General features: G+C 50.6%; 5 protein-coding genes across 5 annotated transcripts; 1 reads left to right on the top strand and 4 right to left on the bottom strand.

Annotated features, from left to right (window-relative positions):
• Positions 1-652: 652 nt before the first annotated feature.
• Positions 653-2,466, bottom strand: N7479_001994 (WD domain protein; the record flags this gene model as incomplete). The annotated part of the gene is made up of 3 exons (XM_057249691.1): positions 653-872; positions 954-1,764; positions 1,827-2,466. The coding sequence occupies 3 exons, from the start codon at positions 2,464-2,466 to the stop codon at positions 653-655; spliced, it is 1,671 nt and encodes a 556-aa protein (XP_057114123.1).
• A 205-nt stretch (positions 2,467-2,671) lies between these two features.
• N7479_001995 (uncharacterized protein) lies at positions 2,672-4,141 on the top strand (the record flags this gene model as incomplete). The annotated part of the gene is made up of 1 exon (XM_057249692.1): positions 2,672-4,141. The coding sequence occupies one exon, from the start codon at positions 2,672-2,674 to the stop codon at positions 4,139-4,141; it is 1,470 nt and encodes a 489-aa protein (XP_057114124.1).
• Positions 4,142-4,341: 200 nt separating this feature from the next.
• scw4 (putative cell wall glucanase (Scw4)) lies at positions 4,342-5,364 on the bottom strand (the record flags this gene model as incomplete). The annotated part of the gene is made up of 1 exon (XM_057249693.1): positions 4,342-5,364. One exon carries the CDS (start codon positions 5,362-5,364, stop codon positions 4,342-4,344), a length of 1,023 nt encoding a protein of 340 aa, XP_057114125.1.
• A 1,414-nt stretch (positions 5,365-6,778) lies between these two features.
• lcbA (serine C-palmitoyltransferase subunit lcbA) lies at positions 6,779-8,492 on the bottom strand (the record flags this gene model as incomplete). Its single annotated transcript, XM_057249694.1, has 4 exons — positions 6,779-6,961; positions 7,023-7,514; positions 7,570-8,080; positions 8,164-8,492. The coding sequence occupies 4 exons, from the start codon at positions 8,490-8,492 to the stop codon at positions 6,779-6,781; spliced, it is 1,515 nt and encodes a 504-aa protein (XP_057114126.1).
• A 508-nt stretch (positions 8,493-9,000) lies between these two features.
• Positions 9,001-15,106, bottom strand: N7479_001998 (Glycosyl transferase family 48; the record flags this gene model as incomplete). Its single annotated transcript, XM_057249695.1, has 4 exons — positions 9,001-9,343; positions 9,402-14,762; positions 14,819-14,883; positions 15,092-15,106. The coding sequence occupies 4 exons, from the start codon at positions 15,104-15,106 to the stop codon at positions 9,001-9,003; spliced, it is 5,784 nt and encodes a 1,927-aa protein (XP_057114127.1).
• Between the last annotated feature and the right edge of the window lie 580 nt (positions 15,107-15,686).

Below are 15,686 nucleotides of genomic sequence, written 5' to 3' on the forward strand. Positions count from 1 at the left end.
TATCCCTCTCCTCCCCGTTTCCCGGCTTGCCTCCTCGAGTTCCGTTCTGCTTGATCATCTATATGTCTATGTTCTCCTCTAAAGCATGTGTCATGGTGTTGATACCCATTCCTTCTTTTGACTGTGTGTTTTCATGGTCCCGCCATCCCTCATACACATCTTCCCCCTAGCCCAGCTCCAAGATAAAACCAAAGAGAGCTAAAAAGTAAGGATCTGGATTTTTGGGAAGAAAAAAAAGAACACGATCTGATTTTTGAACTTGGCTGAGGCTTTTGTGTTTTTCTCCTTTTTGGTCGTTCTGAGAATCATTTTGGAGATGGTGGCCATCGTGTAAATACCTTTTACTCTTTTTATGTTCTTCCAATAGATGGAATGGATTGGTGTTTTCGTTTTTTGAAAGTTATTGTGACTTTTGCTATTAGATAGAAATACAAACATCAAAGCAAATGTTATTCAGTACCTCTGTACATCGGATCAGAACAAGTATCAAATCTGTCGCTTTTGGCCATAACAACAGGGGAACAACAGAACCCTAGGAAACACCCCTACAACACCAGATGTTGGAAGATCAAAACAAAGATTAGAAAAATTAGCAAACGAGCTGTACAGCCACATACTTGAAGAAATAACAAGGATGAGCGAGGAATACACATCACTTCCATAGGCACAGCTTGCCACTAGCAGTGCCACCAGCAACCCAGTTCTTGCTACGGTGGAACACAGCCACAGCAGGAACAGCAGTAATCCCGTCACCACCAAGCTGAGCCAGCTGATCTCCACTGCTACTGTACACATCCACGAAACGGTTCATATTGCCGATGCAGAACCGCTGGATGGGAGATTGGGGGTTGAGTTGCCATTGAGGGCGGAGACTATAAGAATAAAGTTAGGGCTTGGTACTTTTGCAAAGCTTAAAGGGACGCAAAAGCAAGGAAAGAAAGGAACAATCATACATCGTCACCCAACGGCCAGTCTGGCAGTTATGGCGGACAACAGTGTCAGGAGTAAACTCTTTCTCTGAAAGCTTATGACCCTGCTTCCACGAAGAGAGGCCCTTTGCCCCCACATCGTAGATTTTCAAAGTGTCATCGTAAGACGAAGTAGCGATCTGCCCAGCAGCATTGAAAGCTGCGTGAGAAACCGAGAGCCGGCTTTCATGCTCGGCAACAGGGTTGCGGCTATGCGGCGATAGCTTGCGCAGATCCCATAATCTCAGGAATCGATCCAGACTCGCCGTGGCGAAGTAGTGTGGCTGGGTGGGGCACAGTGTGAAGCCACCGATCTTCTTGTCAGAAAGATCCCAGTTTGTCACATTGCTATCTTTCCGCGGCGTGCGCGTATCATATCGCCCGAATCCACCTTGCAGTGTAGTCCAGTACAGAGTGTTAGGGTCATCCGGGGCCATATCTACCCCGGAAATCGCCTCGTCGATATTTGTTGATTCAGGAGCATAGCTCTCTGAAGACACCATTTTCTCCAAGTCCAGTGCTCGAATCGAGCTGTCGTAACTTGCCGTATACAGATGTGTTGGCTTTGATGGGTTGACTGTCATTGCGCTGATGGTCCGGGTATGCGGCTTCAATGTGGTGAGGACTGGATCTGGGTCCTCGTCATCTTCGTCGTCATCCTCGCCCGCCGCTGGCTTCTCCTGCGAGGCATCCAACATCCCTAGATGACCCATTTTATCGCCCGCGAATATGAGAGGTTTGGATTCGGATGGGTGGAACGCCATACTATACACACGCTCCGGGGTGATCTTGATCCCTGCGATGATCAAAAATGCGTCAGAATTGTAGCTTCCTAAAAAAAATATATAATCTTCTTACGTTGCGGATCCCATGATTCCCACAATTGAAGTCCATTCATCTCCTCCCGAAGAGCCTTCAGCTCCTTATCCGCTGTTTTTTCTATCTCGTGGTCTCCGAATGTCCTCTCATAGGGCTTCGCAACACCCTTGGTAATAACATCCACCCCGATCAAGCTATCAGGACTAAGCTTTTGACCCGAAACAAACATATCCGCCTGGCTGAACGAGTCTGTCCGGCGCATTCTTTTCAATCTATCCGCTTCGCGCATCGCCTCATACTCGTCGTCGGCCTTGCGCTTCGCGACTTCACTTTCGGCCGCAATGCCCTTAAGTCGTGAGGACGTGCGCCGGGGCGTGGGGGCCTCATCCTCAGTCTTCACTTTAGGAGCTGGGCGCTTTTTCGGTTTTGCGCCGCCGCTGGCGGAAATCTTAGGGCTTGAGAAGAGTCCTGAGGATTGCGACTCGAGTGTGAGTTTCTTCAACAGCGCATCGCGCTCGGCAATGTTTGCCAGACGCTGCTGTTCGAACTCCGACAGCTCATTTCCCCCTGCCATGTTAGTTTTGAGGTTTTCTGGCGTACTTGGTTCGTATGCAGTTTGCGCCTCTGGGGTTCGAGGCACGTCCTCGCGGAATCGCGTGGGCGAGTTACACGACATCATGTGACTTTGCGGGAAGTTGATCGCCAATTAGTCCGTGCGGTTTAAAAAAAAGAGCGATAAGTGATCTTCTTGATTGTTTCTCTTTTTTTTGTATTGAAGTTGGAAAGCTGGAAAAGGGTGAAAGAGAAGAGTCAGATTTACTTCAGGTTGGATTTACTCTAAGAAGTGCACGAACAAGCGCAAGTGCAGACTTAACGACTCAACAATGGCGACAAATATCAACCGGCTATGCTTCCTTTCAAGAAGCAATTCTACGGCTCCTTTCCTATATCACACGCAAACACTTACGCCACTCTCATCCGCGGCCCGAAAACAATTTAATCGTCGCTTTCCGCGCTCTTTTTCTACCCAGAACAACGCCGAGGCCAACGATGCAACAGAGAACAAATCACTAGCGGAGGATAGGACACTAGCGGAGGATAAAACAAGCGAGAATACATCTGAAGAGTCAATTGCCTCCAGCTCGACGAGTGAGGCAGCCCCGAAGCCGCGACGAAGCTTTCTGCAGAAAAAGGCAGCATCTGTCTCTGCAAGGCCTAGCCTCAGACCATCTGTGGTGAAGAAGACAACGAAGATAGCACCAAAGATCACAACCCAGGAGAAATTGGTATTTGGAGGGCTCCTAGAGCAGCTTGGATTCAAGCACGATGGGGAAACTACCGAGCCAAGCTCGTCGACACCAATGAGCGAAGAGAAGAAAGCCGAAATGGCCGAGCTCGTGTCAGTGTTCGATAATCTGCTAAAAGACCCAAGACAAAAGAAGGCATCTATGAAAGCCAAGCAACAAGCGAAGGACGACTACTCTTCTCATCGAAGACCAGAGAAGTCACAAACAGAAGGAGAAGTCCCAGCGGAGAACCAAGGTCCAAAGCGAATCAATCTCCGCGATCTGGGCTATACCGAGCCCGCCACAGCCAGTGCCGCCGAAGAGACCGTCAGTCTGCGGAGGGCGATCGAGATCGTCGTCAAAGCGGAATCAGAGCACATCGAATTCGCACTTTTCCAAGCCGTCGAGGAAGGCAGAGGTGACATGGGTGTGTGGGAAGTATGCAAAGAGCGCATCTTCTCCATGCTGCGCCACCTCGACGAACAATCTCTCGTGGAAGCTTCAGACCCCGAGAGTCTGAGCACAAAAGACCAGTCCGAACTGTCCACCCGACCATCAGGACCCCTCCGAGTCCCAGCCGTCGTCCCAGTAGCCCCCGTCGTGGTAGCTCTATACCCGAAGACGCTCCTGATCGCCTTCCGCCTGCTGAACACGCACTTCCGCGACTCCCCGCTCATCCCCCAGTTCCGCTCGACGATCAAAGAGTACGGCCGTGTGTCTACTTTCCTCGGTGCTTCATCTGGCTTGTACGATGAATTGATCTACTACCACTGGCGAGTATGTAAGGATCTCCCCACTGTAATTTCGATCCTGCGCGAGATGAACCAGCTGGGCATCAACCCGAGTGGCAAGTCCCGCGGCATGTTGACCGCACTTATCATTCGCCATGCCCGGGACTTGGAGGAGCATAGGAAATCCCCGGACGGGAAGGATTTCTTCTGGGATTTACCGTCTAACAAGGAGGCGTTCGATGAGCTTACCCGTAAGGATGGATGGATGGATCAGATCGAGGCGCGGTCAGAGGAAGAGGCGAGGCAACGTCGGGCTGCTCGGACTTTCCACCGCTGAGCTCTGTTCTTTTGGACGGGTTGTTTCAATGTACAGTGTAGACTATCATGTATAATAATATCATCAGCGAAGCCATATAAAAAGTTAATACATTATTGTCCGTCGTTTGGCTGTCATTCTATTGCAAGAGTAATATACACGAACAGTTTTATCCAAACAAAAAAAGAGCAAAAGAAACAAAATAAGAACCACCAAAACCCTTACAAACCCCCATGAATCCCCCAAAACTTTTCGGCATTGAAAGTAAACTGGTTATCGTCTTTCCACCAGTCATCAAAAGCAGTAAAAAGCACCAAATCCCCTCTCCGATGATCAAAGCTCTTCCTCAAGCTCGCAATAGCCGTTTCCTGATTCCTCGCCGAAGGAATAGCGCCCCCATTCGCATCCCCAGCATGCGGCCACCCCGACTCCGTAATCATAGTCCGCTTCCCACCCGCTCTCGCAGAGATACTGCGCGCCTGCTCAATCGCATACGCACCAGCCCCCGCAGGCCGCTGCGTGCCATCGAAGAAAGCATGGCAGTTCGCAGCGCAGTAGTCAGAGACCCGACACATTTCAGGGTGATCTAACAGAACGCCGAAGGTATCTACTGTAACGACTGGGCCTGGATATCCCTGTGCGCGGAGGATGGCGCGTGCCCTCAAGACGGCTGCCGCGACTTCGGGGGCGGAGTTTGTGCCGCTGTTTACGAGCTCGTTGCCGATGGCGATGGTGTGGAAGATCGACCAGTCTTTTCTGCCAGTAGGACCTGGGAGGGCGTCGCTGAAGGCATTCAGGCTTTGTGGGAAGTTGTTTAGGTCGTAGACGCCGGCGAAGACGTGCATGTTGTGGCGGCGTGCGGCGTTGGTTACGGTTCTTATTTGGTCGCAGTCTGTGCCGTAGATGCGGATAAAGCCGTAGTCGGAGACGCGGGCGACGTCTTTGTTTACTTCTTCTTGGTTCTTGCAGCTGCGGTCTGCTTTGTAGGGGGAGTAGGAGATGCCGAATCCGGCGTTTTGGTTCTGGGGTGGGCGGGGTTGGGGGAATGGATTGGGTAGTTTGAAGGGGAGGCCGGGGATTTGGAGCCCCTTGTTCTTGTCTATGTTTGGGATGGAGCGGTCGGTCGTGCCATCGTTAGTTGCTGCAGGTGGTGACGCTGTACCGGAACCATCTTTGTCTGGGGTTGGTGGTGAGGGCTGCGTTGATGGGAGAGTTAGGGCTAGCTTTCGATGGGGGAGGAACATTTGTTCTATCCATCGGGGAGAGTTCTATCTACTGACATTATCTTGGGGTGCAGAGGTCAAACCCTGAACGAGGTGTGCTGCTTCCGAGGTGATGGGCTCTCCCTGTTCATTGACCCAGACAACTACCTCTTTAGTCAATGATGGTTGAACAAGATCTCCACGGGGTTGTTTCTCAACTATCATCAATCAGCAACATCCCTATGAGCATGAGTTTCGGACATGTCCTTACCCCGAGCTTCAGCGCAAACACCAGATGCAAATAGCAGTCCGACAAGCGCCTGAGTAAGGTGCTTCATTTCGCAGCAGAGTCCTCCCTGAAGAAGACGATCTGTAAAAGCTCGAGTGAAAAGATCTGAAGTTACTCGACAATCATAACAAAAGTGACTGTTCCAGCTTGACTTTTCCAGCCATCTAGAAAGATAAACCCTGCATAAGGTGCCGATCGGACCCATTATATCCATGCTAGCGAGATCAAGCATGGAATTCCACCTACGTCAAATCAATTAGCAGACCGTGTAAACACAGGAATAGCCAAGCACAACACCTCGATCTGTGGGGGACATGTGGAATGGAAACAGCGAACATTAGAGTTTCCTGCATATACCCCTTGGCTTGATTCGGCCCCCTTTGGCGTCTTATTTGCCCGGGCGAAGAGATCTGGGTTCCGGGGCACCATATGGACGGGATCTCGACGTCGGATATGCACCGGGGACGTACCGGGGCTCCTCCTAATTATGGAGCACATGGAATGTAGGGCTCATTCTCGGGCGTTGCTGGGAGCCACAGGGGAAATCGGTGAATGTGAGACAGAATGCTAAGGAATTATGTGATACTATTATTGTCAGACATTGGAAGGGGGTCGGAGGCGCAGTTCTAGAGTTTGAGTCTGGCCCTTGAATATTGGGCCTTTGGTCTGCAAGGTTCCAGAACGCATTGAACAGCCAAAGGGTAGATATTTCAAAATTCTAGATTCAGCGAACATGTGTCTGGCAGACACTTCGAACTTCTGGCCGTGAATTTTACTATAGCAAGAGCGAAAAAGCAAAGGATCGGGACACGAAGCAATACCGTTCATTCCATGGAACAAAAGTGGTTTTGGGCCTGAATAATGTATGAAGAAAAATAAACACATCCTTGAAGCAAAGAGCCAAGGGCAGGAGGATAGTATTAAACAACTTAAAAAAACCAAGCACAGGTAAAGAATCATACCGCCAACGAAGAAAGAAAAGGGCGAGCCTGTGCAAGGCATGCAATAAGAATGTATATCGACAAGGTAACAATACAAAGATTGAAGGGGCATTAGGGCGTAGGTCGATTGAGAAGAATGGAGGCTCGATAGATGCCGAAGTCATAGGGGCGTGAGCAGTCATCGGATGTCTGGTCAGGACCAGATGCTAAGAGGTAAGGAAAGATATTACTTTCTCTTGCTCATCACCTTGGTGATGGCATGTCGGATAATTGTTCCAGACTTTTCGATCTCTTTCTTGGTGAGACCAATAGTGACGCAAACCTTCAGAGCCGGCGGGACGATCTGCTTGGGCTCGAAGTTGTCCTCAAGGGACTTCAAGCGCGTAATCAGAACGCCGTTGGCGAGAGACTGCGACAGCATTAGAAATGGACATAACAAGTGTTAGAAAGATAGAAAATGTGACACATACCTCATCGACAGCATCTTGAAGCAAAAACTGCTGGTCGTCGTGCGTTAGCCGCTTAGCAGCCACAACCTCAGGCTTGATGACCAAAATAAGAATAGGGTTCTCAGGGGCGCTGGTGCAGTAAACCCAGTCACTCCGGGGATCCAACTGAGCCCGCATAACCTTAGTGAGTTCCCGAAGTTGTAACACTGTGTCAGGGTTGTTCTGGAGGATGTTGATAGTGGCACTAGCGGTAGTCGAGAGCAGAGCAGGAAGTGCAGCGGAGAAAGTATAAGCAGCGGCGGAAATACGCTGGTGGTGAACAATCTCCTCTGAACCAGCACAGAAGCCACCACCACCAACGAGAGGACCAGCCAGTGATCCCACAATCATATCAACCTCAGCAGCATCGACGTTCTGGTGCTCCGTGAGACCACGGCCAGTGCGTCCCAAAACACCGAAGGACCAAGTTTCATCGAGGATCAGACGGAACTTGTACTTGAGTCTGAGTTCGACCTGTGACAGTTGTAAGTAAGGCGAATTCATGTTTCAAGGTTATAGGGTTACATACGATCTTGGGCAAGTCCGCCATATCGCCGTAAGACTCAAACAGACCCTCTGTGATGATAAATCTGCGAGTCAACGGCTTCCGAGCTTGCTCCTTAGTGACCTTGGCGAGCACACGCTCCAAATCCTCCATATCATTATGCTCATACCACCGGACAATGCTTCGAGAGATTTGAATACCCTTTCGAATGGCAAAGCTAACCCCCTTATCCGCGACGATAATGTCTCCACGCTTCGAGAAGGCAGGAATAACACTGGAAATAGTCGAGAAGGCCTGGGAGTACATGATGCAAGCAGCGGTGCCCAGGAACGACGCCACATCATCTTCGGTCTTAATGTGGACATCCTGTGTGCCGTAGAATCCACGGGGTCCGCAGGGACCAACTCCGTAAGCGCGGAGTGTCTGGATTGCCTGTTCCTTGAGGGATTCATTGGTATTGAAGTTGTAGAAATTGAAAGAGCCGAGGTTCATAACAGTGCGGCCGTTGGCCAGTTTCGATTTTGGGCCTACGGGGCTGCAGATCCCAGTTTCATTCGTCAGTAAAATGCCCGCGGAGGGCGCCAGGAAGAAGGAACGGGAATAAAGGGGTCACGATACCCAACAATCACGGTTCGCTTATCAACTTCCATCTCTTCCAAAGTTGTCGGGCTCCCAACGAGGGGTTCCGGGGTCCATTCATCAACGAGGTCATCAATTTCATCTTCCGTGAGTGGCACGACGCCAGGTTTGGTCGAATACTTAGGCGCTAGCAAATATCGCACGGCGAAAAGGAAAAGGAATAGTTCAACGGCCGAGCGGATTGGGTCATCTTGATAGCTTGATTTCACGTAGCGGAGGAAGATTGCGGACCCAGGGACACGGTGAAATAGATCCGCGAGTTCATGCAGATATTCGGAAAGGATACGCTGGGTCTCCTGGAGATCCATGGCGGAGAATTGAAAGTAGCGCAGGCGGTGTGGTGCACCAAGCCAGTGAGATACCCGAAATATAATAGGTTGGAAAGGGGCGCGAAAGAGAGGTGCTTGCTTGTGAAAGATGGGGGTGAATATGAAACGGGAGGCTCGGAGGCCTGGGGACCTCCGTGTCACGTGACGTGTATATTGGTCTGCAAACTGTATGGCCTTTGACAATCTGATTTTGAAATTACAGAACTACGACTTGAGTTATATCAAACAGAGAGAGTTTCACGAAAGCAATGCAATTTAATTCCGGTAGAAGTGTAAATAAAACAAGCAAAGAAAGCTGGAAAAACGAAGGTAAACCCCCGAGGAAGACTTAGAACACTCCTTCATACAAGCGTCATTCCACAAACAATATTTGGAAGCAACCATTCATTAAGATCAAATTGTGCGCCGATGAGTTCAAAAATGCGGCGAGTTTTAATAAACGCATAACTTTGTACAAAGCATTCCCATGTCGTGTCGCCCGAGGCGATTAGATAGACCACTTGCCGGTACCCTCGTTGGGTGTCGGGATGGCGCCTGAAGTATAGCCCTTAGGAATGTTAGAGCCGGTGTACCAGGAGACGGTATCATTGAGTCCGTGATCGAGTGGTTGCAGGAGACCAATTGCGTCTGTGCTGGAGACACCGAGGCTGTCCCAGATGCCACCCTGCAGAATGCTATCCAATGACTTCGTGTTCCGAAGCACGACAGGCGCAGCAATGATGACAATGAAGATGAGAAGCATGGTGAAGTAGAGAATGGCGAAGCGAACAACACGTCTCTTGCGGAGCTTGGACTGTTTGAGAGAATAGATGGGAGGGCGGATTTGAGAGCTAGAAACAGGAATGGTTAGTAATGGAATATTCGATACCGGGGTGGAGGGATATGTACCTTGGGCGCAGCCAGAAGAGGATGACCGAATGGAAAGTGTCAATGTAAGGAACAGCGAGGGCCGGAAGCATGGCAAACAAGAGAATATGGCCGAGGAAGAAATCGTTGGCGAAGTAACCGAGTTCGGTGATCTTGCACAGGAATTCACGTCCGGGCTGAGAGAGGGTGTGCCAACCCATATTGTACCATTTTCCAGTCCACCATGCAATATTGGATTGATCGTTCTTGAATTCACGAGTCAATGCGAGGGAGATGATCAACTTGTAGATGAAGCGCTGGAGAGCCATCGCGGCGATCATTCCAGAGATGGTTCGGGGCCAGTTGAGAGATTCAAGGAAGAACATGGCCAGGAAGAGGAGCAGGTATACGATCACAGAGATGGCATGAGCGATAGCTGCGAGAACAGCACCAAACCTCTTGCAGCACATACCAAACAGGGGGCCCATACAGCAAGCCATTCCGAAGAACATGCCCGCCACACCACCATTGACACCCACGGGAGCAAAAGCGACAATTGCAACACGGAGGATGGGATTAGCAGACCATTTGTTATCATCGGAGTACATTGTGCGAGAGTTGATGTAGAGGTACGGAATCAGAGTGACGGCAACACCAAGGAGGGGTGAAATGATTTCACTGAAGAAGATGTTGGTGATGCGCGCTCTGGGGATATCACCGGAGCCCTTCTCCGATGGAACACCAAGAAGTTTCCGCTTGTAACCAGTGATGCGGGTACGGGAAAGGCGACAGAAGCCGATCCAAGAGGAAGCATGGGATCGGGAGTTACCGCGAGAAAGCCAGCGGATGTAGTCACGATAATCGATGAAGAAGTCGTTCCAGGCAAACTGGTGCGGGTTGAACAGGAAAGGAGAGATGGACAGAGCGAGTAGAGAAACCCAGAACCAGATCAGAGCAGGAGTCCAGACCGTTGTGGTACTGAACAACAGCATCAGCAGAAGGCGAGCACCCAAGTAAATTGAAGGGCCAGCAAATCGTGAGTAGAGGACACCGAATGGGATACGAGCAGTGGCGAAACCACGACCGGTACCAATGTATCGCGCACCACCGAAAGACAAGTTCTGGTGGACAGCGTTGGCGTAGATCTGACAGACGAAAACCTCGAACATGAACGAGAAGGAACCGAAGTGCTTGGCCAAACGAGTCGCCATACGCCACACTCCTCTCTCTGTCAGCTCTTGCACGGCAAGAGGAACGAAAGAGATGAAGAACACAATGAAAATGGAGATAATGCAACGATTCACCCAGTTGACGATTGGAGTCAGGTTGAGACAGAGAGTTGGCACAAGAGGATCAGTAATGGGCAAGTCCGAGTTGTAACGGCAGGTGATGTTCTCATGCTTCAAAGCACCAAGATTGATCAGAACCACCATGAACATTTGCACAGAAAGCATAATGAACATGTTATTCACGTGGAAACCAGGGTGAGCGTAGTAGAACGACAGGAAGCGGTCGAGGGGCAGCTGGGTACCGAGGTAGTAGTACTCTCGGGACAGCATCTGTTCACCCATACCAGTGCCAATCTTTGTGGTGAAGTTGAGAATGGATCCGAAACCGAGATCACGGCCCTTACCGCATTGATAGTATTCACAATGCTTAATCCGACCTCCACGGAGAACGGCATTCATACCAGCGTAAATATCCTCGTTCAGGTGCAATCCTTTCTGGGCTTTGGAAACACCGCCACGTGTGGTCATGAAAGTGGCATTCAGGAAATCAGGGTGACCGTAATGCAGCTTACCCCCGATTTGAGCAAGTGTACGAGCGAAGAGAGTACCGAACGTTTGTTCCTTGGAGGCAGCAACATCACCCAGGACACCCACACTCTCAGAGAAAATGTATTCACGGGCTCCGAGAATGGCAACAGGGTCCTCCTCAGGCGAGGAAATCCCAGGGGTGTAGGGAGAAACATTGTCAGTTGTCAATTCCTCGAATTCAGCCAGTACGCTGCGAATCTTCAAACACTCTTCAAGGTAGTTGTCCTGGTTGGCGTCGATGAGCTGGATGTATTCACCACGGTAGAAAATGATCGCATGGTTCTGGTTGTCAGACTTTCCGTCGCCAAGAATGGGGTTTCCAGAGAGCTGAATTCTGAACTTGGGTTTACGCAGGTTGTTCTCGAGAAGTTCACAGTGACCGTCAATCAGGGCGGAGTACAGACGGGGTTCTTCGCCTTCATTGACAGGTGGCTCCTCATCCAGGTATGCAATCTGCAGGTCAGGGTATGCGCGGAGTAGGAATTCGGTGTTCTCGCGTTCATCCTTGCTGAACTTGGCGTATCGCTGCATGGAGACACAGATGCGGAACTTGCGGCGAGCCATGCGCTCGAGCTCGCGCTCAAGCTTCTCGGAGTTACCACCGAACATCTGGACGACCTCTGGGTTCTCGACGCGGTAAAGCAGCTTGATAGCACGGCTGTAGTTCATGAAGCCAGACACGGTTCGGTACAAGGTTTGAGATCGGAGAGAGGCCCAGATTCTTGTGCGGAGGGTATATTCAGGAGCGGCGGACTTGAAACCAATGCAGTAGAAAGGAAGATCATCAACCTTGCTCTTAGCGGCATCTTTCTCGGGCTTTTCATAATCACCGTTGAACTGGGAGGTCTCGTCGGCTAGAATCTTGGTATCCTTAACAAAGCAATCCCACTCGTGGGGGTGAAGTTGCTTGAGGTATTCCAGCAGAGTAACACGCGAGTAAGGCTCATCTTCACGGATGATCTCACGGAGAGACAGGAGAATCTTCTCACTGTAGTGAGGAATCAGGACAGTGAAAGTGGGCATGTTGTCAACGGGGAGGGGCTCGGGCATGGGTGTAGAGAGTGACTGCGCGAAGAACGAGATACGGCGCTCTGCCTCACTTCCCTGGGGGAAAAACTCAGTCTTGAAAGATTGATCTTCCTGTGACACGAAGAAGGTCGGAGCACGGAGGGTCCGCTTGCCTTCCTGCTCGGAGGGAACCTGATGGTACAGCAGCTTCTGCACGTGGTCAATGGCCAGGAGATGCTCACGGTACATTGAAATGATGATAGCATTCCAAACCTGTGAGATCAGAACCTTAGGCTTGTACTTGATCTCCATGTCGGTAGTAGCGAGCACCTTGGAGTAGATACGCTTCGGAAGTCGGGAGAAGATGTTTCTCCACGGTGACCAAATTGACACACCCAAGTAGAATGATCGGGCCACAGAGAAGATTGTGTTGCAAATAATGTACCACAGGTAACTATCCAGGAAGAACAGTGTCAAGTCCATGAAGGCCATCAGGCCAAGCAGGATCTGAGGTTGACGGTGGCAAAGTGTATTGCCAATGTATTTCGCACCAGTACACTGATGGATCTGCATTGGGGACAGAATGCGGATGGGATCCTTGAAAGACAGCGTCAAGAAGAAGTAAGATTCAGCCAGCTTGGCACCGAAAACACACAGCCAAAGGCCATACGACATCCACATGTCATTACCCTTGAGACGAGGGAAACTGGCGGTGAATGTCTGGCTGGCAACGTACTGTCGTCCACCTTTCTTCAAGTAGCTGCCGAACAGTGCACCCAACGGCTGGATTGAAAAGAAAGCAGTTGTCAGGACTGCAAGAACAAAATGGACAATACCAAGAGCCAGACCAACACCATCTTCGGTTGACTTTCCTAATTTCAGCATCGGCAAGATACTGAAAATCACGATACCGGGAGCCAGGTTGATAATGAAGACGAAAATCAGGAACATAAAGCGCTTCCGGAGATGCTGCGCTCCAGCCCAACGTCGGGGAACGTACATCCACTCACAAATGGTAGCAGCGATCTGGATGAAGGAGACGAGAGCACCACCGAAACCGACGGCAGCGAGATATTTGGGCGTAGGTGGCTTGTTGTCAACCTGTTGCTGATAGTTGATAGTATACAAAGTGGGGGCGTTGTAAGCAGTGAAGAACCAGAAAGTACCAAGGTGGATAACCCAGATACGGTTGAAGTTGGTGATCATATGGAACCAAGAGCGAGTTTCCTTGTAAGTCTTGAAGAAGGCATTCTTCCAGACGACGTCCTTCAACTTAGGCCATCTTTCAGCGATGGGAACGTCGACGAGACGAGTTTTGTCTTCAAACCCGATGCGCTCAATACCCTCCGGGTACCAGAACAGCTGGTTCATATCATCATAACCGATGATTTTGTTGTGATCGTGCTCACGACGAACGTACTTGCCATCCATGATTTCATATCCCTGATCCCGACAGTAGTGGTACAGAGGAGTGACGATCTCATTCAGGTAGGTGAATTCCTCCACTGGCTCAACGCGAGCTTGACATTCTGGCGAAGTGTAGTAATCGTCGGCACACTTGAAGATGAAACAGATGCACTCCGGCAGGAATCGGACCTGATTGGCTTCACCCCAGATCAAAAGATATAGGGCGATTTGACGGGCCCGATCGTGCTGGGACATGCGGTTCATCCGAGACTTCCACCGGTATTCCGCGGCTTCCAAGCTGTTGTCTCCTTCCAAGGCCTCGAGGGTTTCCTCTTCGTTCTCAGGGTTCTTTTTGGCTGCCTTGGCTGCAGCCCTGCGGGCCTTCCGCGTCTTGCGATCGGCCTTACCGAGCTTCATGTTGGCAAAACCAACCGCATCATCGAGATCGAGATGGGCGGCGAAATACCACCGGCGGTAATTAGCGTTGTGCCCACCGATGTAATCGGAGTGGACGGAGAGAAGTGCCTGGTTCGGGGTCATACGCGACGCACGAGAGTCCAATAAAGTCATCATATGGTCATACATGTTTCGCATGCTGTCACGCTGGAAACCAAACTTGTTGACCAGATCCAGGAAGATATCCTCGAGCTCCTCCTTCGAGAGAGGGATCTGGGCGTCGGCGCTCCAGGCAGGATAAGGCTCACGCGAGCGCTGGCCAGCGGGAAGGGCATTGCTGTAGTCCATTCCGTAGACAGGGGTCGAAGCACCGGATGATCGGTTGGCTCCGTAGGAGATCTGAGAGGAAGGAGGACGGTAGCCACCACGACCGCCGTACTGGCTGTCTGAGTAGCTGTTGTACCGTTCGTCTCCACGACCATAGTAGTCCATGTCTGCGGCACGAGCCGTCTCGGACCTCATTGTGAAATCGCTGAAGGTCTCGGAATCCTCCTCGGAATCATTGCCACGACGGCCTCGGCCATATTCTCCTTGTCCCTGATCGTAGTACTGCTGGTCGCCGCCTGCACCGCCTGCACCGCCGGCAGTCCCGGCAGCGCCCCCATAGTACTGGTCTTGGTGTCCGGCCTCGTAATATCCTCCGTCGGCGTATCCGTGGCCTCCATCCGCATGGGCTGGGTCGGCGCCGTGACCATCCGCTCCGTAGTACCCATTACTGTTCTTCCTGTCAGTCCTTCCAATACTCAACCTTTCTCTGGCCAGTGATCATACCCTTGGTCATAATAGCCTCCATCACCATATCCTTGGTTGTCATAATAACCCTGGTTATGTTCGTCCTGATAGTAGGAGTCACCATGAGCATGTGGCTGCCCCCCTGCTGCTGTTGCTGCTGCTGCTGGGGGGTATAGCCATCGTCATAGTGGCCTCCGCCTGCGTAGCCCGACATGACGAGCTACTTGCGATCGATTTAATGCTAAGAGCTCTGCAGATGGAATTAGCTTCAGAGGTTCAAATCGTGATCATTCCCAGGGTAGGCAATCTCACCTCAACCGTGACCATTCAAAGTATTATTTTTTGTTAAGATTGTGGAATTAATGCAGCATGGATGTAGAACGACGAAAGCGATGAAAGAAATGCGTTACGTTGGAAACCAAAGCGAAGGTGTCGAACGAGTCTCAGACCCTGTAACGAATGGCAAGTGAGGGTTTCCCTGTCTCACGAGAAGGAAGGTGCAATGGGTGCAATGTTTCTGAGAGCAAAGCAACCACTCCCTCCTATCCTTCAAAAAAAAGAAAGAACACGTAAGGTAGCAAAATAGAAGGAAAGATGGAGAACAAGAAAAAAGCGAATGGAAGGGGGTTGGAGAGAGAGAAGGCAAGAAAAATGCTTGTTATTTTTGGGATTCGGGGGGGGTTGCTTGCTCTGTTGTCTCCAAAAGTAATTTACCGTCATCTTACACTTAGAAAGGGTACGTGTCAGACTTCCAGGTACTGAATACCTTTTCCTATTATGGTTGGTCCCCGTGTATTCCAGGTACCCATTACCAGCCTTTTGTTTACCATACGTGGCGCATTAAGTTTAGCCCATTGAGTTTTCCTCCCCTTGTCCAGCCTATCCAATCTATGCCCTGATTTCAGAC

This window comes from Penicillium vulpinum, assembly GCF_028829585.1.
Source record: "Penicillium vulpinum strain IBT 29486 chromosome Unknown utg000001l_segment0_segment0, whole genome shotgun sequence".
NCBI lineage: Eukaryota > Fungi > Ascomycota > Eurotiomycetes > Eurotiales > Aspergillaceae > Penicillium > Penicillium vulpinum.